Source organism: Podarcis gaigeae, assembly GCF_964106915.1.
Source record: "Podarcis gaigeae genome assembly, chromosome: 9".
Classification (NCBI taxonomy): Eukaryota; Metazoa; Chordata; class Lepidosauria; order Squamata; family Lacertidae; genus Podarcis; species Podarcis gaigeae.
Window position 1 is genome coordinate 58,077,953 of NC_139685.1, and position 25,310 is coordinate 58,103,262.

Genomic DNA, 25,310 nt, shown 5'->3' on the forward strand with positions numbered 1-25,310 from the left:
TCCCTGAAATGTGAACTATGCTTTTTGATTCATCTGTTAGGCACTGGTCTGCTTTTTAATTCTCATCTGACTTTGATTCACCTGCTTTAACTCAAACAAAGCATTTTGCCTCTGGTGGCTATAGGAACACTAGTTAAACTACATTTCTCACCTTGTTTCAGTCTCAAAACATATGAATGGCACTTTAATAGAGAAAAAATGCATCTGTCCCTGCCCAGAGCTTCTGTTATTGCCTACATCTGTAAACATGTTGTTGTTGTTGTTTAGTCATTTAGTCGTGTCCGACTCTTCGTGACCCCATGGACCAGAGCACGCCAGGCACTTCTGTCTTCCACTGCCTCCCGCAGTTTGGTTAAACTCATGCTGGTAGCTTCGAAGACACTATCCAACCATCTCGTCCTCTGTCGTCCCTTTCTCCTTGTGCCCTCCATCTTTCCCAACATCAGGGTCTTTTCCAGGGAGTCTTCTCTTCTCAAGAGGTGGCCAAAGTATTGGAGCCTCAGCTTCACGATCTGTCCTTCCAGTGAGCCCTCAGGGCTGATTTCCTTAAGAATGGATAGGTTTGATCTTCTTGCAGTCCCTGGGACTCTCAAGAGTCTCCTCAAACATACACAGTCCTTTGGCTTTTATCAGCAGGTCTTTACAAATCCAGATAACTAACCTAAGCCTTTATTGCAGGGGAGAAGCTAACCTGATTGTAGCTGGACTTTATGCAAAAATCACAGGGTGGTTTACAATATAAAAACACCGAAATGCATACCATAATAAGAAATGAAAACAATACCTCTGTTTAAAAGGCTATAGGTTGTTTAATTAGCCAAAGGCCTGGAAGAAAAAGAATGTTTTTGCCTTGCACTTAAAGTTATGTAATGAAGACACCAGGCAAGTTTTCCGTGGATGAGCATTTAACAAGTGGAGAGCCACCACAGTAAAGGCCTGTCCTTGTTTTGCTACTTTCTAGACCTCCTGTGGAGGAGGCACACAAAGAAGGGTCTCAGATGATGATCACAGGGTCCAGGTCACATAACTAGGCAAACAGACACCTGGATCCCTGGCATGCATCCAAAACAATTTGTTTTTGTTTTTTTAAAAAAAAATTTATTAGTTTTCCAACACACATTAAAAACAAAACAACACACAATACATAAACAAACAAAACATATAAAACATGTATAATTTCAAACCTCTTTTTCATAAACCTTACTTCCCAGACTTCCCCTTACCTCTCCCTTTCTGCATCCCTATTTTAAAGTTTTTTCAACAACTCCTCACACCAATTGTCTAATTACTTATTTTCTTTTTTTTAGCTTCTTCTCATACTTAATCAATTGCAGCTATAATTCTATATTTTCATTTCCCTTGACATTTTAGCACTCTTCAATTTTGCAACAGTTCTTAAGATATACTTTAAATTTCTTCCAATCTTCTTCCACCGTCTCTTTTTCTTGGTCACGGATCCTGCCAGTCATCTCCGCAAGTCCCATGTAGTCAATCACCTTCGTCTGCCATTCTTCCAGTGTGGGTAGCTCTTGCGTCTTCCAGTACTTTGCTAAAAGAATCCTTGCTGCTGTGGTGGCATACATAAAAAACGTCCTATCCTTCTTAGACACCCCTTGGCCGACTATGCCCAGGAGAAATGCCTCTGGTTTCTTATGAAATGTACATTTAAGTACCTTCTTAATTTCATTATAGATCATTTCCCAGAAGGCCTTAATCCTCGGGCAAGTCCACCAAAGGTGGTAGAAGGTACCTTCAGCCTCATTACATTTCCAACATTTATTACTGGGCAAATGATAATTTTTTGCAAGCTTGACTGGGGTCATGTACCACCTGTAAATCATTTTCATAATATTTTCTCTTAAGGCATTACATGCCGTAAATTTTATACCGGTGGTCCATAACTGTTCCCAGTCAGCGAACATAATATCATGACCAATGTCCTGTGCCCACTTAATCATGGCTGATTTAACTGTCTCATCTAATGTATTCCATTTCAACAGCAGGTTATACATTCTTGACAAATTCTTAGTATTGGGTTCTAACAGTTCTGTTTCTAGTTTTGATCTCTCCACCTGGAAGCCAATTTTCCTGTCTTGTTTGAACACTTCCATTATTTGATGGTAGTGAAGCCAATCTCGTACTTTAGACTTCATTTTCTCATAATTCTGTAATTTGATTTTTCCACTCTCTTGCTCCAAAATTTCACAATATTTTGGCCATTTGGATTCCATATTAAGTTTTTTCACCTCCTTAGCTTCCATTGGTGACAACCACCTAGGGGTTTTGTTTTCCAACAAATCTTTATATCGAATCCAAACATTGTATAGTGCTTTCCTATAGTGCATCCAAAACAATTTGAATTTATTAAAGCTTATTGCAACTTTATACCAGGAAACAGGCAATTGAATAATCGAGTTAAAAGCTTAAAGCTAAGAAACTCAATTGGTTAGCTTCACAGAATTGTTTCTTGAAGACTTTTCTGTGGTTACAGACTAATCAAAAACAGTTGACCAGTGGAGGTGACCTGCCCGCCAGGGGTCCCATGCTCTCCTGTCCAGCACAAGGGCAGGAGACCAAGTCCAAGAGATCACACGTACCTCATATTTATACGGTTCTTAAGACACTGGGGTTCCTTAAAAGCTAATGATAGACACTTCGGTATCTAATTGGTTAATCTAATTTGCCTCTTTTCCCTTAGTGTTTACCTCTGGCACGCTAGATGTCTTGCACAAGTACACCCCAGATGTCCTCCACATGTTCTGTTCATTTCTCAAACATGCTAACAGGTCCCTAGATGTTTAACTCCCATTGATGAATGTGCACACATCCATTTGAAGAGTGCCTTCTCAGTTAAACACTTCCTTGTTCCCTGGTATGTCCCTTTGTGCTGCTTGTTCCCCTTTCTCCATTCCCCCTTCGTTCCACAAGCCTGATTACATTTTCTGCCATAGTAACTGTACTACATGTTTAAACACCGCAACCTCTCCCCACCATTTTAGGCACCTAAGCTTGCAATATTATGCTGTTCGATATCTCCTGCGGTACAAATACATTGCGAGTGACTGGGTTTCTTTGCTTTCAGGTTCAGAGCTGGTTTCAAGAGAGCTTTCCAGTGGTGTCCTTTCATCGAAGTATCTAGTTACGATGAACTGGAACTCAAGACAACCAGGTTCCACCCTACCAGGCAAAGTAGCCTGTACACAGTTTCCAGAATGGAATCCAGCATGTCGGTGGTATTTGACCCCAGCGATGGAGAAACCACCAAGTCTAGCCGCAAGAAAAGAGCTCCTTCACAGGAACCCAGCTTCAATGGTTGCTCACACAGGAGCTCCAAAGCCATGTCAACAGCATCGAGTTACATCAACTCCCCATATACATCGGTGGACGAGTACTCCTAAAGTCTTAGGTGGATGTGAGAGAAAGGAGTATTGCTCATAGGACAATGCTTAGAACATGCATGGCCAAACTTGGCCCTCCACTTGTTTTGGGACTACAACTCCCATCATCCCTAGCTAACAGGACCAGTGGTCAGGGATGATGGGAATTGTAGTCCCAAAACATCTGGAGGGCCAAGTTTGGCCATGCCTGCCTTAGAACTAAACATCCAAACTTTTGGAAGGCAACTAAGCTACAGATCCCGAGCACTGATTGCATGTGTGTGTGCATAAATATGTTGTCATCATAAGCCTTCTTGAGCTCAACTTGTCTCTGTGCTTTGGAAAATACAACACTGACATGATACCTGTTTACATCAGTCTAATGGCACAGTGCCATATTGTAAAATGGAATGTTTTCAAAAAATGGGCTGAATCCGGAGCAAATTGGATTCCACTGAAATCCATGTGAGCGGTTAGTCATAGCTAACTTAAGTCCCATTGATTTCAATGAGAGCTAAAAGTGCAACTACCTTGTTCTGGTTCCAATCCAGTGCATCTGGTTCCAGTCCGTGTGACGTGCAGAAATTTTATTGGCAGTTAAGGCAACTGGTGGCTCTTCTCTAACTTGCTGACTTGTAAACGCTACCATTTACAATGGCACAAAACCTCTACCAGCATTTGGTTCAGTTTTACTATTTAATTTGATGGACAAGAACTTTAAAAAAAATGGTTAAATTTCTTCAAGAAGCAGATTTTGCTAATCTTCCACCTAGCATTGTTGGATGGATCTAGACTTCACTATGTAGCTGGGAGACAGCTAACCTTTCAAGAGAAGGGCTTCTGTATAGGGCTAGCAGGTTCCTACCTCATCACCTACTCCCTACTTCAGAGAATGACGTTGATGCCAATGCTGTTTAATTTTATTTCTATGCCACCATTCCTCTTGACAGAGAGGGGAACAGCGTAACAAGTCCAGCAACTGTACGATGTCATTTAAAACAAAAAGCACAACTAAAATAATGATATCCTACATCAGTCCCATTTGCTACATCGGAAGGGAGAAAGGGTGGAAGGACGGACTGAGCTTCATTTCATACAGAAGTCAGAGGCTTCTATGTGCACATTTACATATGCATATCTCTCTTACCAGACAAGCAAGATAACTTATCACAGTTCAGGGACACATTCCAGCTGGGCAAAAGCATTATTTATTTATTTATTTATTTATTTATTTATTTATTTAAAAAATACGGTAATTATATGCCACTGTATAATAAAGATATATCACAGTGGTTTACAACAATATAAAAACATAAATCCAAACAAGAAAACCATTAGAAGTGAACCTTTTCATTAAGTTTTCAGAATTTACAAATTCTTTTAAACAGCACTCACATCCATTGACTTCCCACCCACCCTTCCATGGTGTTTTTTTCATACCATAGAAAGCTTCTATAGCAAACCCTCCAAGTGTCCCTATTTTCCAGAGATGTCCCTGATTTAGAGAAGCTGTCTCAGTTTCTGATTTGATCCCAAAATGTCCCACTTTTCCTTAGAGTGTCCCTATTTTCATTGGAGGAACGTTGAAGGGTATGGAGTTATCTGACCCCCCGAGCCGTCTAAAGGCAATCCTGTATAGGGAAGTTTGGAGGGTATGCTATATTACTTGATCTTACCCATTATATACATTAAGTGGGGGTGCACTCTTAATTGCCTGCATAGGCCTGGTGGAACAGAAGAGTATTCAGCAGGTATTTAAAAGTTGGCACAGAAGGCACCTGCGAAAGGAGGGTGCAGGGCAGGGATGCTGAGGGGCATGGCCTAAAAGGGGGGTGTGGCTAGGGGAGCTTTTATGGCCTAGTGAGTCCTGAAGGCCAAGCAGAGATGGCTCTAGGGCCACATTAACTCTTGGGTCTTCCCACCTCTGAATTACACTGGCTGGCAGTAACTCTCCTGGACTTCAGGCAGGGGCCTCATCCAACCTTCTTGGAGTTATTGTAAATTGAAGATGCAATGTTCTGCATGCAAATACTGTGTTGTATGACAGCAAAGAGTGGCTGGGGAAACCCAGCCAGATGGGTCAGCTATAAATAATAAGTTGTTGTTGTTGTTGTTGTTGTTGTTGTTGTTAGTTAAGTTTAGTTTTGACCCTTGCTGAAAAAATCCAGGATTTATTGGTCGGTAACTTCATAGCCCCATCCAAGCCAGGATGATGCAAGAAAATGAATAATTCACCTCAATTCCATACCTCATGATTTAATGTCACAGAAACCTTCTTCCAAGAGTTTTCATACCGGAGATAAATCATTACCCAAATGCTCAGGGTGATTTTGAGATTGTATAACATGTGACATGTAAGTGGACAATTGCTAAGGAAATGAAACACAGTCATAGTTGACCTCAAAGGAGGAACCTTCTCAAAATGAGGGGACTGGTGAAATGGAAGTTGAATATTGAGTCATGCTGCCTTGCCTGCAGATGCTATTGTTCCACCTGGTCTATACAATTTCTGGTTGATGGAAGAGGTTTGTCTCCAGAGTTCAATGCAGGGGTTTTTAGATAGGAAAAAAAATTCATCTGGTATCCTTTTGTTTAACAATCATTTCACCTTTCTACTGTTATTGCAACCTAGCTCCCTGGAGAGCCAATCAATAGGCTTTCTGGATCCTCATGACCTCAAGACCTGCCAAGAAGTCCAAGCATAGAGAAAGAGTCCTTCGTTTCAGCCCAGCTTCATCTTTGGTTCACTCCTGAACAGAACATGGAGGTTGACAGAGGAAGTCCCATAACAGTGCTCAGTGTCCAAGGAACACTACATTAGAAGGAACTGTGAAGATTGTACAAAAAATGGAATGTACATTACATTGCAAGGACATTTTTTCCTCCACTCAGTTCAAACCAGTTTTGTCTGTACAGGTTTAATATTGTAATATTTTATAAAGTATATGTCTTTACAAATGTGCAATGGCACGTGAGCAAATGTAAAAAAAAGTAGAGAGAGAAAATGAAACCCATGTTTGAAAATATTTTCTTGCTGCTGAAATATTATAGAATCAACACCTTGTGTTTCTGCTGCATGCTGAAATTTATTAGAAGAATGCCCCTGCTTTGCTTTGGAGAGATCCGTAATGCCAGATGTCATGGTAACCATGAAAGTCACTTACCAAGTTACCAGTGTTCTGCTGTCCAGGCGCTAATTGTTACAGAGATGCACAGTTAAGATGGGGAGGACCTTGGGACACCATTCAGCCAATGTTAAGGACGTGTTAAGTCCCACTGGCATGTTTAAGACTCTGCTCGAGAAATTATTGGGAATTTAAATGGTATTACTTTCCCTGGAGGACAGAGGTGCCTGGCGTTCTCTGGTCCATGGGGTCACGAAGAGTCGGACACGACTAAACGACTAAACAACAACAACAACTTTCCCTGGATTCAATGCCATGGTATATTGAAGTATATATTAAACGCTGTGTGGGAATGAAATGAATTCATCCCTGCTCATAAGCTCACACTTTTAAAAAAGGTGAAATAAAAGTGGGAAAGGAAAAGATTGTTACTAGGTATGCAAGGGCAAAGTGTGAAGCTTGGGGTCCCCAGATAGAAGCACTGATTTCTAGCAATGCTGACCTGGTCTGAAGCCTCCTGGCATCAAATCCCATGTGATTCTGAAAGGCCCCCTGACCAGAACAGGGAAGCAGGGGCAGATAGATAGATAGATAGATAGATAGATAGATAGATAGATAGATAGATAAACTTTATTCACATTAGCCAACGGCCATATCAACATAAAACAAGCAAGATATATATACAAATAAAATATATACAAATAAAAAAGACAGCAATGGGTAAAAAGGGCAATCAAATGACCAAGGCAGGGGCAAATAGCAGACACCTTTTGTGGCTTCAGCGTACAGAAATGGAAATGGAAAAGTTAAAAACCAGGACCATAATCATCACACAAATGGTAATAGTATCAAGTTAATCAACAATGAATATAAAGAAGAACTCACAAGGGGGGAAATTGAATGTTTAAACATTCCTTAGGAGAAGGTCAGATGGAGGCAGTTCCATGTATGCCCATGAAGGAGTGTGAAGACAAGCATGAGCTGCTGGTGGGGCAGTAGGTTGGCTATGCCAATGTGCCAGCTCTCTGCCCCACCTACTCCAGACCATCCTGTGGAACTGGCCTCATGACAGCACAGATGTTGCTGTCATGAGGCCAGTTCCACAGCACCAACCAACCCCATCAGACCCTCACCTCTGACATCCACTAATAGTATATAGCAGTGGAAGTCTAGTAGGAGATTGGTTTTTAAGGTTAGAGTGAAAACAGAGAAAATAGCTAAGAAGAGGCAAGGCTGTGAGTAGGCTTAAATGTGAGAAAAGGGGTTAAACTCAATTTGGATTGTGCCCAGGTTTCCCAAATGTGTAGCTCTTCATGCCTGGTGCTAATACTCTAGTCACTGAGAAGCAAAGTATGCTTTTTGCATCACAAGAATATTGGGTTGGATCCAGGACAAGTGGTCACAAGGATGTTCCTTTGATTTCAAGGGCTTCTGTTAGTCATTTCACATTGGTCTTAATGGGATACAAGTGTGACTAATTTGTTCTGGATCCAGTCCATTATTTACAGTGGCGTAGTGTGGGGGGTGCAGGGGGGCCGGCCGCACCGGCCGCAACATCTGGGGGGTAGGGTTAGGGGGGGCAAATCCATGGGTTAGGGGGTGCAAATCCACGGGTTGGGGGCGCAAATTACTTGCCTTGCCCCGGGTGCTGACAACCCACGCTACACCACTGATTATTTATACCACTTGCCTAAGAACTGTGGAATAATTGGCGTAGCTAATTGGATTGGACCCCAATTAGGCGCAGCTGCTTGAATGGAAGCCCGGCACACTTCCGCCTGGCGCCTCTACTCCCGGTTCTCAGTCCTCCGCCAGCCACTGTTGCAGAAGTTTCCCGCAGCGTGCTGTTGCTCCCCGGTGTTAAGCTGATCAAACACACTTAGGCGTCAGTGTGTTTATAACTCAGTCTTTATTCAAGCAGTTAAACAATTACAGAGCTTTCCTGGACTCAGCTCGCACATTTTGCTTCTGTCTCTTTCGGAAGCAGAGACAAAACAGGCAGTGAGATAAAGCCACTCCCTCCTTCTAGTCACGCCTCAGGAATGGAGAGACGTCACTCAGAACTCCTTAACCCTGTGAGTTCTGAAACTAGCCACACCCCCTCTTCTATCCAGTCCTGAGGTGACTTGGGTGTTTACCTTTTACAGACCTCTGTGAGATCAGTCCCTTTTCCAATGCCTTACGCACCTTCCTGGCGTCCTTGTCAGGCAACTGTGGAACCTCCTCACAACTCCCAGGTTCACACTGTGCGAAACCAACCCACACACCTGTAGCCTGATACCTCTCAGGTGGAATGCCCTTCGTGGCTCGAGAGGACCGCCTGGGTACAAACTCAGGTACTTCCTCTGACTCACTGTGGTCAGCTAGTGTGTCCTCTGCATCACGGGATTCCCCCTCTGACTTAAAGCGTCTTCGAATTCTCTGCATTATGCTAACAGGAGACGCAGGCTCACTCTTGGGCTCTCTTTTAGCAACCTGTGGAGATGCCCCACCCTGTTCTTGACCCTGGTCATCGACCTGGTCTTCATCAACAGGTTCAGCCCCTGGCTCTCCCTCCTCCTCAGAATCAGACAGACATTCTGAGAGAATGTCAGGACTAGCATTGCGATTTGACATACCATCTTGTTCACAGAACTCAGCATGTCTGCTGACCAGAAGCTTGGTCTGATCACCTTCTGGATATGCAAACCTCCATCCCTTTGTTGCAGGTTCATATCCACAGATCATCTTCTGGAACTTAGGACCACTCTTCTTTTGTTGAGTCTTTGGCACCGGCACCAAAGCCGCACGGAAGAAATACACGCACGGAAGAAATACACCTGCGGTTTCTCTCCGTAGAGCACGAAATGTGGGGTTTCACCTACCACTGAGTTGTAGGACCTATTCATCGTGAATGTCAGTGTTCTCGTCGCCTCCCCCCAAAAGCTCTGAGGCAAACCAGAGTCACACAGCAAAACCTCTGTTGCTCGGACCAGAGCTTCACATCTGAGCTCTGCAACACCCCTCTCCTGAGGAGCTGTCACCTTGTGACGTATCCCTTTCTGGCAAAAGAACTCCTGCAGAGCAGACCCAGTAAACTCTGCACATCGGTCACTCTTGAACCCCTGCACCTTGGTGGAGAACCTTAGTTCCACCTCTGCAACCCAATCTTTGATCAGTTGTGGTGCATCTTCTTTCAATTTGAGAGCAAAACACCACAAAACCTGGCTAAAATCGTCCTGCATCGTCAGCAGAAACCTGGCCCCTCCCAGACTCTTTGGCATGGGCCCAAAAAGGTCTGTGTGCACGAGCTCAAAAGGTTTTGTGGTTACCCTCTCCACCCTGGGATAACTGCACCCTTTTACCTTTGCCCTTTTGCACACCCTACAATTTAGGGATCTGCCACACTTCTGTATTTTGCAACCTTCAGTACACTCCGGCAACATTTGGATATCTTCTAGGGTACCATGTGCCATCTTTTTGTGCCAAGCACAGGCACATGAAACATGAGTGGGAACTGTAGCACGCATAGCTTGTGCCCTCTCAGCATTCCCCTCACCCTTCAGAGGCATTTCCAGAACAAAGAGATTATTCTGCCCCTTTGCAACACTGACCAGTTGCTTTCCTCCCTTGGAAATTGTGCATACATTGTTTTCAAAGCACACCTTATACCCTTCCTGTAACAGACAAGGAACAGATAAAAGACAATGTTTCATCCCAGGCACCACGTAAACTTCCAGCTGCGCCTGTAAAACAGAAACATAAACATTTGCTATGTTAGAAACCGGCATTTGTCTCCCATCAGCTAACACAATATTTTTCCCATCTGAAATAGATCTGCAGTTCCACATCTCGACAGCAGGTGTCTCTGTTATCAGATGCCTGCTAGCTGCAGAGTCAATTATAAAGCGTAACACTCTCTCCTCCTTGGAGCTGTCCTTCAACATCGCCATAGCAACAAAGTCTCGCTGCCCCCGCCCTTGGGGCCTCTGCAGCTGTTCTCTTTGGTTGTCACGGCAACAAACCCCCCCTTGCAGGAAGACTTGCTCAGGACCTTGGCAGCTTCCGTAGATGCAACTGCCTCCGTTGCCTTGGAGACCGGACTTGTCTCCGCATTCCCACACAGCTCTGTAGGCCTTATCTGCACTTTGTGCAGGTGGCTGGCCTTGAAGCATCTAGCTCTCTGCAGCTTCCCAGGCTCCAAGTCACGACGAAAACAACTTTTGGCTGCCTTTGGAAAACAAGCCGTTTCTGAGCTTCCACCGCTCACTGCCCCCCCACTGCTCTCAGGGCTCCCAGGACGTTTTCCTGCACCCCCTCTGGTGGGTAAAGGGCTCCCAACGCTTGGCCTCTCTCCTGGCTCCTCACACAGGTACGGTGCAGCATTCATACAGCTGCCTGCAACAGTCCCTTCGTCCCCCCGTGGGGGCTCACAGCTCCCCTCAGCTGTGTATCGGCTCTCAAGAATGTGCCCAGCGCCATCTTGCCTCTCCCCTTCGGATGCAGCCACATCTTGGCCCTTGCTTCCCACTCCCGCTTCACAAGCCTCACGGAGTGCCAGCCAAGCAGCCTCAGGCCTTTTAGCATCCAGGATAACATGCATCAGGTCAGCACTCACATTCTCTGCCAGAAAAGTAAGCACACGCTTCTCTGCTTCACTTAGCTTTGCAGCTTCAGCTTTCCCAACCGCCTTCTGTGTTGGCTGAACTGCTTCCCAAAGTTTTGTCCCAACGAGAAGATATTCCACGTGAAAGCTCCACTCCAACCAGCTTTCGCAAATCAGCTTCTCACATGGCAGCTTAAGCTCAAAGCCATGCTTCTGGGACTGAGCCATCTCTCCCCCGGTGCCCAGCGTACGCACGTTTCCAGCAGCTTTCCGGCACCCGGCTCAGCAGATCAGCTCTTTTCCCAGCGAGTTCCTCTGCTCCAGACACAGGCAGGACTCCAACTGGCCCCAGCGTCCTCTCAGCTGACTTCAAACACACACCGGCACACCGTCGCAACAGCTTCAAAGCAGTAATTAGCGATCCATAACCTGTGGAATAATTGGTGTAGCTAATTGGATTGGACCCCAATTAGGCGCAGCTGCTTGAATGGAAGCCCGGCACACTTCCGCCTGGCGCCTCTACTCCCGGTTCTCAGTCCTCCGCCAGCCACTGTTGCAGAAGTTTCCCGCAGCGTGCTGTTGCTCCCCGGTGTTAAGCAGATCAAACACACTTAGGCGTCAGTGTGTTTATAACTCAGTCTTTATTCAAGCAGTTAAACAATTACAGAGCTTTCCTGGACTCAGCTCGCACATTTTGCTTCTGTCTCTTTCGGAAGCAGAGACAAAACAGGCAGTGAGATAAAGCCACTCCCTCCTTCTAGTCACGCCTCAGGAATGGAGAGACGTCACTCAGAACTCCTTAACCCTGTGAGTTCTGAAACTAGCCACAAGAACAGCTAGAACAGCCCATTTGCCCAAAAATATAAAAGGGTGGTTTGTCCCAGTACATTTTATTCAAACACGATGAATATGTAGCACAGATTTCCTCCAACCTTGTGCCCTCCCAGAGTTTTGGACTCCAATTCCCATCATCCCAAGATAGCATGGCCAATGGTCAGAGATGATGGTAGCTGAGGTCCTGCAACATGTAGAAAATGTCAGGTTATGAAAGACTGGGCAATGCCCTTTGCACTGCGGTCCCCAAGACCCTGACAGTCAGCAGGCTATCAGGCACTTGGGAACCCCATGCATGGGATGGGGTCCAGATAAAGATTTGGCCCCCAGAGCCCAAAAGATTCCACCTTCTCCTAGGCCACCTTCCTTAGGTAGTTAATGGCCAGAGCTTGCCTCCTTTATGACCCTGGAGAATCCATTTAGCATGGAGAAACAAACAGTAAAGCAGCTTGAATGTACCTGAAGAGCAGGGAATTCATAGGGCAATTAACTTACTCATAACACAGGTTGGAAAAGTTACAGGGGAAACTCAAATCAGCCCTGCCTTTTCCTTCAAAGGTCACTCTCTGCTGCTTTGTTCAACAAATCAAAGATTGGAGGTTATTTTCCTCCACCCCCATGGCAATTGTCAGCTCGTTTTTACACTTCATTAGGAGTAATTTCCATAATTACTGACTCAATGAAATGTCACAATACTGTAGAATCAACAAGCTGCACACTAGCAAATGAAGTTCTTGCCTCTGCGAAGCCTATGTAGGGATAGTCTGATTTTTAAAAGCCAGGTTTGCAACATGAGAAAGGAGGGAGATCAATTTCCATTTGAAGCTTTCCGGAAAATATTTTTACAGTAAGAATGAAACAGTGTCTCCGGGGTCACATATGGATTCACACAGCAAAGGATGCTCTGATGGAGGTGGCCTGGTAAGAACACACCACTGAGCAGGAATTACTTTTTGCACATCCCCAGGCAGGATCCACACTTCTGAGGAGGTGAGAACCACAGGAAAGTCCACAGAAAAGGCAAAGCTGCAGTGATGTGCTCCCAAATGGATCAAAACATTCTGTGTGTCTGTGTCTGTTTCTGTGTGTTCACAGGACAGGACAGTATGAAAGAGTTTAAAACTACTGAGCAACCCAAACAAATACTGCAGCTTGTTATAATATTAAAAGACAAGAACATTTAACGTCTTGGCTGTGTACACATCATACATTTAAAGCGCACTGAAGGCACATGACTGGGAATTGTAGTTTGTTAAGAGAGCTAGGAATTGTAGATCTGTCAGGGGGTAAACTACAGCTCCCAGCATTCTTCGTACGGTGTGTATGAACTCCAATCCAACTACAGATCCAGCTACAGTGGTACCTCAGGTTACATATGCTTCAGGTTACACACTCCGCTAACCCAGAAATAGTGCTTCAGATTAAGAACTTTGCTTCAAGATAAGAACAGAAATCAGGCTCGAGCAGTGCGGCGGCAGCAGGAGGCCCCATTAGCTAAAGTTGTGCTTCAGGTTAAGAACAGTTTCAGGTTAAGAACAGACCTCCGGAACAAATTAAGTACTTAACCCAAGTTACCACTGTACTCCAATCCAAATCCTTTCTGAATGGGAAAGTCTGATATTATGGGAAATATTATGGGAAAGTCTAATATTATCTTCTAAAGAACTGGCAGTCTCTGTTTGACATGGGTTTCTTTGAGTCATATACACCATAACATAGAAGCCAGTACAGTACTGTGATTCCCTGCTCTATCCCACTAGTGATGCTACTTGTGCAGCAGATGGAACTGGTTATGTTAAAGGGCAGGAGGGATCCTAAGGTGTTTTCTGGGACTGCACAAGGCTACACGGGTAAACATCAACATGTTGAAACAAGCCCAGAAATCAACGACAGGAAACTTTGGTTATACAGTATATGCCCAAGTTCAGTTTAAAGATAGCAAACTGTAAGAAAGGAGAGCAGAGGCCTGAAGACACCTTTAGCACTTGAATAGCAGGCTGAGTTGGTACACTTTGCTCTTCCAAAGGGTTTGGGTAAAAGTCAGATGCAATAAATTGAAAGGGGTCCTCTTGAATCTGCATGATTTTACAGAGTGCTATTTTTCTAGAAAAAGAGGTGCCAGAATTCATCATGAATTCAATCATTCATTGCATCATTCTATTAGAATGGCAATGTTGCCCACCTGAGAGGTGCCAGAACTCACATGAGAGGTGCCAGAACGTTATTCTGTATCTGGAAAATATCATTCTTGTCCCCATAGCATGTTCACATTTAGCAAATTTTATGCTGCAAGAAAATTTACCCAATGTGCACTTTCTGCAGTTAGACTGTAAACTTGGGCTTCATCTTGATTATTTGGGCTTGCCTAAGCGTCAGACCTCAGCAGGTAACCTCTGCTTCCTTGACAAAAATCTGTCACGTCCTGGACTTTTGATAAAAATACATCATAGCGCCCTTTGGGACCCTTCACAGCGTAACGATACAGCAAGCTGTGCGGCGAATATATCTGTATGGTGTTATTTTTTACAGGAGAGGTGGCTGAAGAAGCTGAAATTGCCTGAAGACTGTGTCCAGCTGGCTGGCTAAAATCAGGCTGGCTCAATTGTTGAGGCCTCCTAAATATAACTTCTTGTGGTCTGGGGTGTTTCGCAAAGTAGAGCAGCTAATCTCTTCGGACAATATGCAGTGAGCTACATCAGTGGGCAAACAGGATTTCCTATTCCAAATCTGAGAGAGGCACAGTGCATCCCTCTATGACAAAAGTGAAGACTAAGAGACATTGGGGCTTGGATATTGCTACAAAGCAGAATACCCTTTTTCTCAAATGGTGAATCTGAAGTAACATATTATATGAATTGACTCTGTGAGACCACACACAGGAGAACGCCCTTGAACTATACGCCACTGAAGAAGACTTTATAAGTCAAAACACATCTGGCATGTTTTCTGAAATACATCTGTAAATAGCCTTCATGTTCTGGATTTCAGGGTTTGGAGCAATCATACTTTTGTATTCCACTGCTGTGGTGCAGTTAGTATTTGAAAGTCAACAAGCCGCGCCTGCTTTGGGAAGTTGTGAAGCCACATAAGATTATTTGGTTATTGTCAGGCATTCTGTTGGCCACCAGCTGTAGATCTGGGGGGTGGGGGTGTGCACTTTTTAGAATTATTGCATAGCTAGGTGATAGAAATATATTACAGTGGTACCTCGGGTTACACACACTTCAGGTTACATACGCTTCAGGTTACAGACTCCACTAACCCAGAAATAGTACCCCTGGTTAAGAACTTTGCTTCAGGATGAGAACAGAAACCATGCTCCAGCGGTGCGGAGGCAGCAGGAGGCCCCATTAGCTAAAGTGGTGCTTCAGGTTAAGAACAGTTTCAGGTTAAGAACGGACCTCCGGGACGAATTAAGTACTAAACCCGAGGTACCACTGTATATTTATACATTTATTTAGACCGTGAATTATTCATCTGCATCCAGGGGTTGCTCAGGGATTACCTCCTCTGGGTCTGCTTTTCTAAATATGAAAAGCAACTTGAGAAACAGCCTTTAAAAATCAAAACAGCTATAAAGGATATGGGCAGACTTTGCTCTCACAACCTCTCGCCTCCTAGCATACGAAACCATATCCATTTTGCGATATTCATTAGGCACAGAACCAAGAATATCTTCATCTGGAAATCTTCCCTCTGGGGACCTGGGCTCCTTCACATGTTTAACATACAGCACTGGCCTGTGACTGATCATGGAATATTAAGTTCAGTGAAGCTTAGTCCCAAGTAAAAGGCATAGACTTGAAGGCATGGATGGAGGAGAAGTTTCATTCACTTCACATTTAAAGGCAAACTTGCCTGATTTGCAATTTCTTTTCAAAAAATACACACCATGAAAATGAAAATGCAGCTATCCTTCAAATCTGTGTGAATTTCCTTAAAAATAGCTCAACAAATTTGTGTTCAAATTTTCACTTTTGGAAATATGGCAACCCTAGCATAAAAATGCATGTGTGGGTGAAAATGGCATTAAAATATATTATATTAGAGGAAATGTCCTTTCAGAAATATGTGTTTCAAGCAAAATCATGTACAAGTCTATCTAATGGTTTTAATTATCTGTACTTTAATAGATCTGTTTTTCATATTGTTTTACTTAAAAGTCTGGTTATTTTTAAATGATTCTCTTTTAAATACTTTTAGCTTGCTGTATTTTATTCATCTTTTTAAAAATTTGTGCAAGCTGACTTGAGTCTGGGCGAAAGGTTGTTGCTGGTATCCATCTGTCTCGAGAGAGAGAATGGAGTGCACCTGGGCGAGTGAAGTCAATGAAGTAACTTCTCCAGGGCACAAGAGTGGGCAGTGTGTGTGGAGGTCCTGGGCTGCCCACATGACAAGACCCCTCTCTTGGTCTCGCTGGTGTGGTCCAAAGGAAAGGAAAGCAATCCATTTGGCACCAGCTTGGCTGCACGAGTTGCCAGAAGGAGGCATACAAGATGCCATCCAACCGTCTTAGGAACTTTGGGTTTGTGTAGGGTTTACTCCTTAGCCTTTTCTTCTCCCGAATATATCCCACAAGGCAGCTGAGGCTTTGGGTCAGAGTTTTCCTTCTCCTAGATGGGCTACCTTCCCAGGTTGATGAGCTTCATCTGCCCCTCAATTACCTCTATAGCACATGCAGAAACTGCCTTCTTGAACATTGGACCTGCTGTTGGTCTCATCCACTCAATCTGCTGGAGGCTGTCTTCACATGCAAGGAAAGTCCCTAAGTCACTAAGGGTTTGAGAGCCATCAGCTACCCTTACCTGGTTTAGCCAGCCAGTTGAATCCATTCCTAGGGTGTGGCCATATCGCATGCTGACAGCTTCTAGGAGCCACAGGTGAGAGATGAGTGGCGGGGGGGTGACCAAATGTGGACAACGTACACTAGAAGGAGCATGATGTGTCCCACACCAGAGATGCTACCCTTCCCCTAACACGGATCAGCAACCTGCGGCCCATGGGCCACAAGCATCCCATGCGGGCAGTTTAACTGGCCCATGAGCCGCCCCCGAACCAAGCTGCCCGCTCAGCACGTCCCTGCACACTGTGCTAAAGCAGCACGGGAACTCAGTTCCGTGGCGCCAGAAATCACGTCTGCACATGCCCAGATGCCAGAAATCACACGTGCACTCTGTTGGGATACTGCCAGGGAGACAAAGGCCACCACTGCCTCCACGTCGTCTCCGGACGTCCATCGATCTCCCGTAGATACAGTATCAGCAATTAGCGGCATGAGCTCCAGAAATAGATTGCCGCATTCCTGGGCTGATGCACACTCTATCAGCAGAATTCACACACAGCAAAAGTTGCACTCAGGAGGGTATCATTTAGAATGTTTATTCAGCGTTGGTCAGAACAAAGAACAAACGTGACTGCCTGCTAGCGTGTTCTGGCGCAGAGAGAGAGAAAACGAAAGCAATAGGAAAACATAAACATCCTGAGAACAGGAAATACGCAGACTCTGTGACTCACAAGCCTGCTCCCTTTTAAGGTGGAACGGAAATATCCTAACACACTCATGATCCGGCCCATGGAGAGATCTCCACGGGACTTGACAGACCCAGGCAGGTAAAAGTTTGCCAACCCTAACACCAAATAAAGAGGAAGGAAGGAAGGAAGGAAGGAAGGAAGGAAGGAAGGAAGGAAGGAAGGAAGGAAGGAAGGAAGGGGCTTTATTTTTTTATTTAAAAAAACCCTCGTGTACATGTAGAAGAGTTTGGATTTGATATCCCGCCTTTCACTCCCTTTAAGGAGTCTCAAAGCGGCTAACATTCTCCTTTCCCTTCCTCCCCCACAACAAACACTCTGTGAGGTGAGTGGGGCTCAGAGACTTCAAGGAAGTGTGACTGGCCCAAGGTCACCCAGCAGCTGCATGTGGAGGAGCGGAGACGCGAACCTGGTTCCCCAGGATTACGAGACTACCGCTCTTAACCACTACACCACACTGGCTCTCACTTTACATTGTGGGAGAATGAGCACTCACACTTTACATTGTGGGTACCCTTTGTGGGATCGCTTGTGGTGCTACAGTTCCCAGGGAGCTTACTGGCAAACAGGGGCTGGCTTGCCTCTCAGTGTGAATTTTTGGAGCTTCACACCCAGCCTCAGCAATCAAGTTTCTTGATGGGAGGTGGGACCAGCCCCATTTATAAATAGAGGATGGAGCCGACAATAGCCAGGCATTCAGCTCTGGAGATTCATCCTCCCTCCCCTCCTTTTCTTTAATGTTTCTTGTTTGCAGGTTAACTTTTTCTTCCTGTTTAGCAGGCGTTGCTACAGCCTTTGACTGGTTGCTGTTGAAGGGCCGGGGGAAAAATTTCCTGCATTGGCAGGTTTTTGTCTTCCCCGTAGCAATTCGTCACAACTTTTATGGTCTTGGGTGGAATCCTTTAGCCTTTTCTTCCCTATATTGGGGGTGGGGCGTGAAGTAGTGACTCACCCCCCTGCAGCAGCAATTCCAGGGTGTGTGTGTGTGTGTGTGTGTGTGTGTGTGTGTGTGTGTACACATATACATATATATGGGTGTCACTGGCCATACACTGAAAGGTCATCAGTGAACTACCTAAGTGCAGGAATATGGGCTTGGCTGCCTGCTACACTTACATCTTGCAGAGCACCCCCATATCTCATTTACCCTGATGAGCCCCAGTTCCCCCCGGCTGGGGGGCTGGGAGGGATACACGCCCAAGGCCTAAGCCAAGGTCTTCCTACATTCAGAAGCTTAATAAAGTTGTGGCCTAATTTTAATTCCATATAATGTTGTCAGAGTTTTTATTCCTTCCTTTTGATCCCAGGGGGCTGGGGCTGTCACCACCCGGTCACGCAGTTGAACTGTTGGTACAATCTGCTTCAGCTGTTCAGTGGATTTAGAGTAAGCAGCCTGCAACAAGCCTCTCCATACCCCCCGTCCCACCCCACTGCCTGGTACCCTAGACAATTGTCTCAGTTCCCCGCTCCTAAATCCAGCCATGGAGTTAGGAAGCACAGGTTCAAATCTCAGTTCTGTCAGAAGGCTTACTGGGTATCTTCAGCTAAGTCACCATTTCTCAGAGGTAATTCTGTTCTGCTTTCCTTGGCAGATGCTGATTACAAATGTAACCGCCTTTGACTAAATTCCCTCTTGTACACAGAATCTTGTGGCATCTTAAAGACCAGCACACTTATTATGGCATAAGTTTTTTGTGGACTGCAAACAGATGCATGAAGTCTTATCCTGGGTTGCAGAGGTGTGTATACACATAAGTGCAGGGATGATGAACAGCCGCCTCATAATGAATTCTAATTCAGTAGCTTAACATTGCCATCTTCCCAATAATCTCCTTTGTCCAAGAATGACTGCCTTCAGATAGGTTACAGAGTATCCTGGGTGGTTGTAATATTCCTCCACTAAGTTTTGGATGTTGCCAAAGTTTTGGAGTCTCCACCACCATCACTGAGGTCCACCTCTGAGGGCCTTCTGGCAGTTCCCTCACTGCGAGAAGTGAAGCTACAGGGAACCAGGCAGAGGGCCTTCTCAGTAATGGCACCCGCCTTGTGGAACACCCTACCACCAGAAGTCAACTATCTGACTTTTAGAAGACATCTGAAGGCAGCCCTGTTTTTAATGTTTAATGTTTTGTTGCTTTTGAGTGGCTGGGGAAACCCAGCCAGATGGGCGGGGTATGTATGTATGTATGTATGTATGTATGTATAAAGAAAAAGAAAGAAAGAAAGTTCATTTATCCTTTTGTGTAAACAGTATTCATGCGCACCAGTAGCACATACAGAAAAGGTTTCAGTAAATATCCCCTCAGTGATTCACAATGCACAAAGATAGACTGTTATGAGTTGGGGGAGATCCTTCTGATGCCTGGATCCAGCAAGTGTTAAAATATAAGCCAAACTGGTGAACAGATTGCCTAGGTGATGGGCCATTAAGGGGAACAAAGGAAGGGTGCTTTGTGCAGGATGGCAAATGGGCAAGGCCCTTGTCTCACTTCATGGGTAATTAGAAAGACAAAGCCAGAGTGGAGAGTGGAAAGTTGCCATGATGTGAGCTAGAGGGAAAGCCGAAAGCTGAAGAACGGGTTTATTATTATTATTATTATTATTATTATTATTATTATTATTATTATTATTAATACCCTGCCCTCTGTGACTGAGACTGGGCTCAGGGCAGATAACACCAAATATATAAAATACAATAAAAACACAAAATCAAATAGTTAGTTTAAAATACAATTCAAATCACATTTAATATCAAAATAAAATTAAGTGGGAACCCACGAATCATAACCGTAGGGGTAAGGAATTAAAATTTCACCAGGCCAGGACATTCATGTTGGTCCCATATGGGCCGATAGAAATAGCCAAAGAGGCCACTTCTCTCCCATAGAGAGAAGGGGGTCAATCTGGGCCCGGACCAAAGGCCTGGCGGAACAGCTCCCTCTTGCAGGCCCTGCAGAAAGATGTCAAATCCCGCAGGGCCCTGGTCTCTTGTGGGAGAGCGTTCCACCAGACTGGGGCCAGGGCTGAGAAGGCTCTGGCCCTGATCGAGGCCAGTCTAACGTCCTTGAGGCCTGGGACCTCCAAAGTATTATTGTTTGTGGACCGTAAGGTCCTCAGGAGAGGCGGTCCTGTAGGTATGAGGGTCCTAGGCTGTATAAAGTTACAGCAATGTTGGATTTCTGTTTGAATCCAAGGCTGTAGCAATGACAGAACCAAGACCCTTCTCAGGTGTTAATGCTATGAACCCCTCCATCGTAGCCTTAGGCTGTAGATGTGTGTAAATAAACCATATATCATAAAGACACCACAGTCTCCGCTGTGCCTCATTTCCAAAGGAAACATAAACCCTGGGAAAGCAAATGGAAACCTCAAACCACTGAGAGATTGGAACTGTGTGCAACAATGCTCTTGGGTCTTCCTGCTCAGTGTCTCAGCCTCTGCTATACTGAGCACATCCTCTTTAATGGGTTCACATTTTCTTGGATGCCAGGACTGGACAACCCCTTCACATCTGTTCTGAACAGTGGTTAGGTACAAGGAGCTTCACTGTATGAGCAACCATGGCAGTGCTTAAGGGTCAGCCGATGGAAGGGCATGCCCATACTATGTTAGGGTCCTCTCTCTTTCTGCTCTTTTCTATAAGGCATCCATTTTGTGGTATGCCACACTCACATAGCAGCCATTTTGTGACTGGTATCCATGCACACTTTCTCAAAATTCCAGATGTGCCTAAAAAGTTTGGTGACTGATGCCTGGCCGGTTTGTCCTGTTAGAGTGCAGGTCATTTTTTTAAAGTTGTTTTCATTAATGGATTTTCATAGCTAACAAGGGTACATACAATGTCTCCATTTTCAATTCATAAGGTCCTTTCTACAGGTCAGCTACAGTGCAAGCTATTGTTGACAAATGAGGCTTATACATCATGTCGAAAGATGTGTGTGTGAATGAATGAATGGATGTGTGCTGTATTTTCACATTCAGAGACAAGGACACTTTAACAGTTCAGTGCAAATTTCTGTAAAGAAAACAAAGGAATGAGATGCATTATCTTCCCTGGCTAAAAGAACAAGATACTTCAGAAACACTGGACTATTTCTAAATTGCTTCATATTGCCATTCACTTATAAACTAAAGAATCAATTATGCTTTCCATATCTAAAAGGACTGCATTAGACAACAATAAATGCCTTGTAGTGTTTCTCAGAAATGAAGAGCTTCTTTCTTAAACCCTTGGAGTTGTTCAGACCCTCATAAGCTGTCCTTTATTGTGTCTTTAATTGTGGCCTGTGGCCACAATTATGTTCTCTAAAGAGCCAGTGCAATACATACATACATCATATAACAATTTATGTGTTTGCCTCTTTTGCATAGTTAAAACCATGCCCAAGGCCAGGGGTCAGCAAACTTTTTTTGGAGGGGCTGGTTTCCCATCTCCCAGAGCTAGTGGCGGGCTGGACTGTGCACGCAGAAGTGTGTGTGCATGCGACGAATGAGGCTTCTCTCTCTCCCTCTCTCTCCCTCTCCCTCCCCCAGCCCCTCCCCTCGCCCTGCCTACCTCCTCCTCTGCTCTGCCTGCGGTTAGGAGCCAGTGGTACCTCTCCTTTTCGGACCAGCTTTCCCAGGCACCAGGCGTGGGGCCAGCAGACGTGCCAAGCTCCAGCCCACAGCACAGCCATGGGGAGAGGCTGGCGGGCGGGCGGCGAGACTTCCTATCAAAGCCCAGCCCCCTTCCTCTGCAGGGCGGGGAGAAGCCAGGAAGAGGGGGGAGGGAGGAGATGCTGCTGTGGTGAGCGGAGGGAATTGCAAAAAATGGCGCCCCCCCCCCCCAAATTGGGGGGAAATGGTGATTGGGCCGATCCAAGCGGCGATTGCAGAACAGTTCGCAGACCGAATCCAGAGGGTGATTGGGCCGGATCCGGCCCGCAGACCTTAGTTTGCTGACCCCTGTCCAAAAAAAACCCAAACATAATTACAAACATAAAAATTAGTCATGAGCAATAAATAAAACATCAAAAAGTACATGAAAAAGTTAAACAATTTTCAAGAAATCATAATAAGCACCAAAAGTAAAGATACCAAAAAATAATATCAGTAACAGCACACATTTAAAAAAGCCCAATAAAATCCCCTAAACTATACCCCAGCCCAAGTGTCTTAGCTTTTGTAGCTGGAGTCAGTCGGGGCGCCAGCCTCCCAGGGCAGATGGGAAATGTCTGCAAAAGCAGGTCTTCCAGGACTTACAGCCAAGATGGTATAGCGGTTTGCGTGTCAGACAAAGACCTGAATGAAACTCACTGCAAGATCTTGGACCAGTCACTGCCTCTCAGCTTAACCTACCTCACAGGGTTGTTGTGAGGAGGTGGAGAGCTGTTTATGCCACTTTGAGCACCTTGGAGAAAAAGGATGGATATAACTGCAACAATAAATAAAAATAAAAATGTTCTGTTGTGCAAAAGGAATCTATCCACATTTCCGTTGCTGCTCAAGGGGAATGTAAACCTCTTTCTATTTCTTTCACACCATTTTTGGAGAAGCGCGGTTTGTCATTTCCACACCGATGGTTCATTGAGCTTTTAACAGGCACTGCTCACACTAAAATGAATACATATGCTAAACTTAGCCTTTAAACAGAACGTTTCTTAATGTGCTGCTGCTAGATGACACCAAGTCAACATGGTTCCCCTTCTAGTTGACATTAGAAATTGACAAATCCGTCAACTTCGGCTTCTCTCGGTTTCTCATATTTCCGGTCTTAAGTTCAGTTCTACAAATTACCATACTCCATCAATCAGTCAGCGAATTTGTTTTAAGTCCTCATGAAAAATCATCAGCATTTTACTGCACATTCCTCCAAATTTACATAACTGTGCATTCAATGTTGCCTAATATACACATTTTTGCAAGCAATTTTACTTAACAATTTCTCCTAGTATGTGCATTTTGGCATGCTATTTTCATGAATAGATGCTTTTTAATGCACACATTTCCCCACTATTTACACTTCTGTACACATGCGAGGCAGGGGGTGAACTACATTGCAACTTTCAGAAAAGTGTGAATTTTAAAGGATAGCCAAGGTTCAAGCCACATATTGTTTCAGGGAGTGCGAATTAGGTGGGTTCCCATTAAAATGTGAACCAAACTGAATATCTCCCCATGCCTAGCAGCAACAGTTTTTCAAATAGCTAATGTTAATAAAAGTTGAGGATTTTTATTTAAAAAGCCAACATCAGAGCAGCAAATAAAGGAGGGGAGAAACAATAAAAAGTGGGTCTTCCACCCCCAGTAAAGAAGAATATGGCTAAATGTTCAGTACAGTGCATACCCTCAAACATTTCTCTGATGAAAAAAGGGACATCCTCCATAATTAATGAATTTTTTATTTTTCTTTTCTTTTATTTATACCCCTCCCATCTGGCTGGGTTGCCCCAGCCACTCCACGTGACTTATCTAAAAGCATTATAAAACATTTTTTAAAAAATTGGTATATGGAGTTACCTTCAGATGTCTTCTAAAGGCTGTATAGTTATTTATTTCCTTGGCTTGGGAGTCGCATAGTTCCATACCTTCTGATGAAAATAGGGGTGTCCTACCATACCCTCCCAAATTTATCCAGTGAAAATAGGGTCATCCTAAGAGAAAACAGGTGGCACTGTGGGTAAAAGCCTCAGCGCCTAGGGTTGCCGATCGAAAGGTCGGCGGTTCGAATCCCTGCGGCGGGGTGCGCTCCCGTCGTTCGGTCCCAGCGCCTGCCAACCTAGCAGTTCGAAAGCACCTCTGGGCGCAAGTAGATAAATAGGGACCGCTTACTAGCGGGAAGGTAAACGGCGTTTCCGTGTGCGGCTCTGGCTCGCCAGATGCAGCTTTGTCACGCTGGCCACGTGACCCGGAAGTGTCTCCGGACAGCGCTGGCCCCTGGCCTCTTGAGTGAGATGGGCGCACCAACCCCAGAGTCTGGCAAGACTGGCCCGTACGGGCAGGGGTACCTTTACCTTTACCTTAAGAAAAAACAGGACATTCAGCCAATCAGAAGGTCGGCAGCTCGAATCCCCACGACGGAGTGAGCTCCCGTTGCTCGGTCCCTGCTCCTGCCAACTTAGCAGTTCGAAAGTACAAGTAGATAAAGTGCAAGTAGATAAATAGGTACCTCTCCAGCGGGAAGGTAAACGGCATTTCTGTGCACTGCTCTGGTTCGCCACCAGCAGCATAGTCATGCTGGCCACATGACCCGGAAGCTGTACTCCCTCGGCCAATAAAGCGAGATGAGTGCCGCAACCCCAGAGTCGGCCATGACTGGACCCCTAATGGTCAGGAGTCCCTTTACCTTTACCAAGAAAAAGCAGGACATTCAGAGATCAAATCAGAAACTGGGATGGCTTCTGTAAATTTAGGACTGTCCCTGGAAAATAGGGACACTTGGAGAGTCTGGCAGCGGTTCTCAACCTTTTTTAGGTCATGGAACCCTTCGAGAATCTGTTGAATGCTATGGACCCTCACCCCAGAAAAACGCACAAATATAAAATTGTCAAAGGAACAGGAAGGAAGTCAAAGAAAAAAATATTTTTGGTGCCCAGTTCACAGACCCCCTGAAGCCCATTCATGGAGCCATTGGGGGTCCATGGACCACCAATTAAGAAAACCCTGGTCTAGCAGAATCAACATTTAATTAAGATAATTTGGTCAGAACAACACTCCCAACTTAACTATGTATAAATCACCTCTACTCCAGTCTGTCCCTCCCAATTCCCCCCCTTCTTCATATACCATCTATTTATACAGAATAATCAAAAGTTTATAGACTTTAAAATGGCCAATAATTAATCTTACTAGATGCCACTGTTTTTAGCTAAATTATACAGA

At 44.8% G+C, this 25,310-nt stretch overlaps 1 protein-coding gene and 1 long non-coding RNA gene across 2 annotated transcripts in view; one reads left to right on the forward strand and one right to left on the reverse strand.

Annotated features, from left to right (window-relative positions):
• The window catches only part of TACR3 (tachykinin receptor 3), a 35,148-nt gene extending 30,537 nt beyond the window's left edge, over nucleotides 1–4,611 (forward strand). Inside the window, exon 5 of the mRNA XM_083756698.1 lies at nucleotides 3,083–4,611. Within this exon, the coding sequence (XP_083612824.1) occupies nucleotides 3,083–3,398 (316 nt within the window). The 3' untranslated portion in view covers nucleotides 3,399–4,611. The remainder of the gene's footprint in view (nucleotides 1–3,082) is intronic.
• Nucleotides 1–25,310, reverse strand: part of LOC310852910 — a 490,613-nt gene that overhangs the window by 305,608 nt on the left and 159,695 nt on the right. The gene's annotated exons all lie outside the window — the stretch shown is intronic.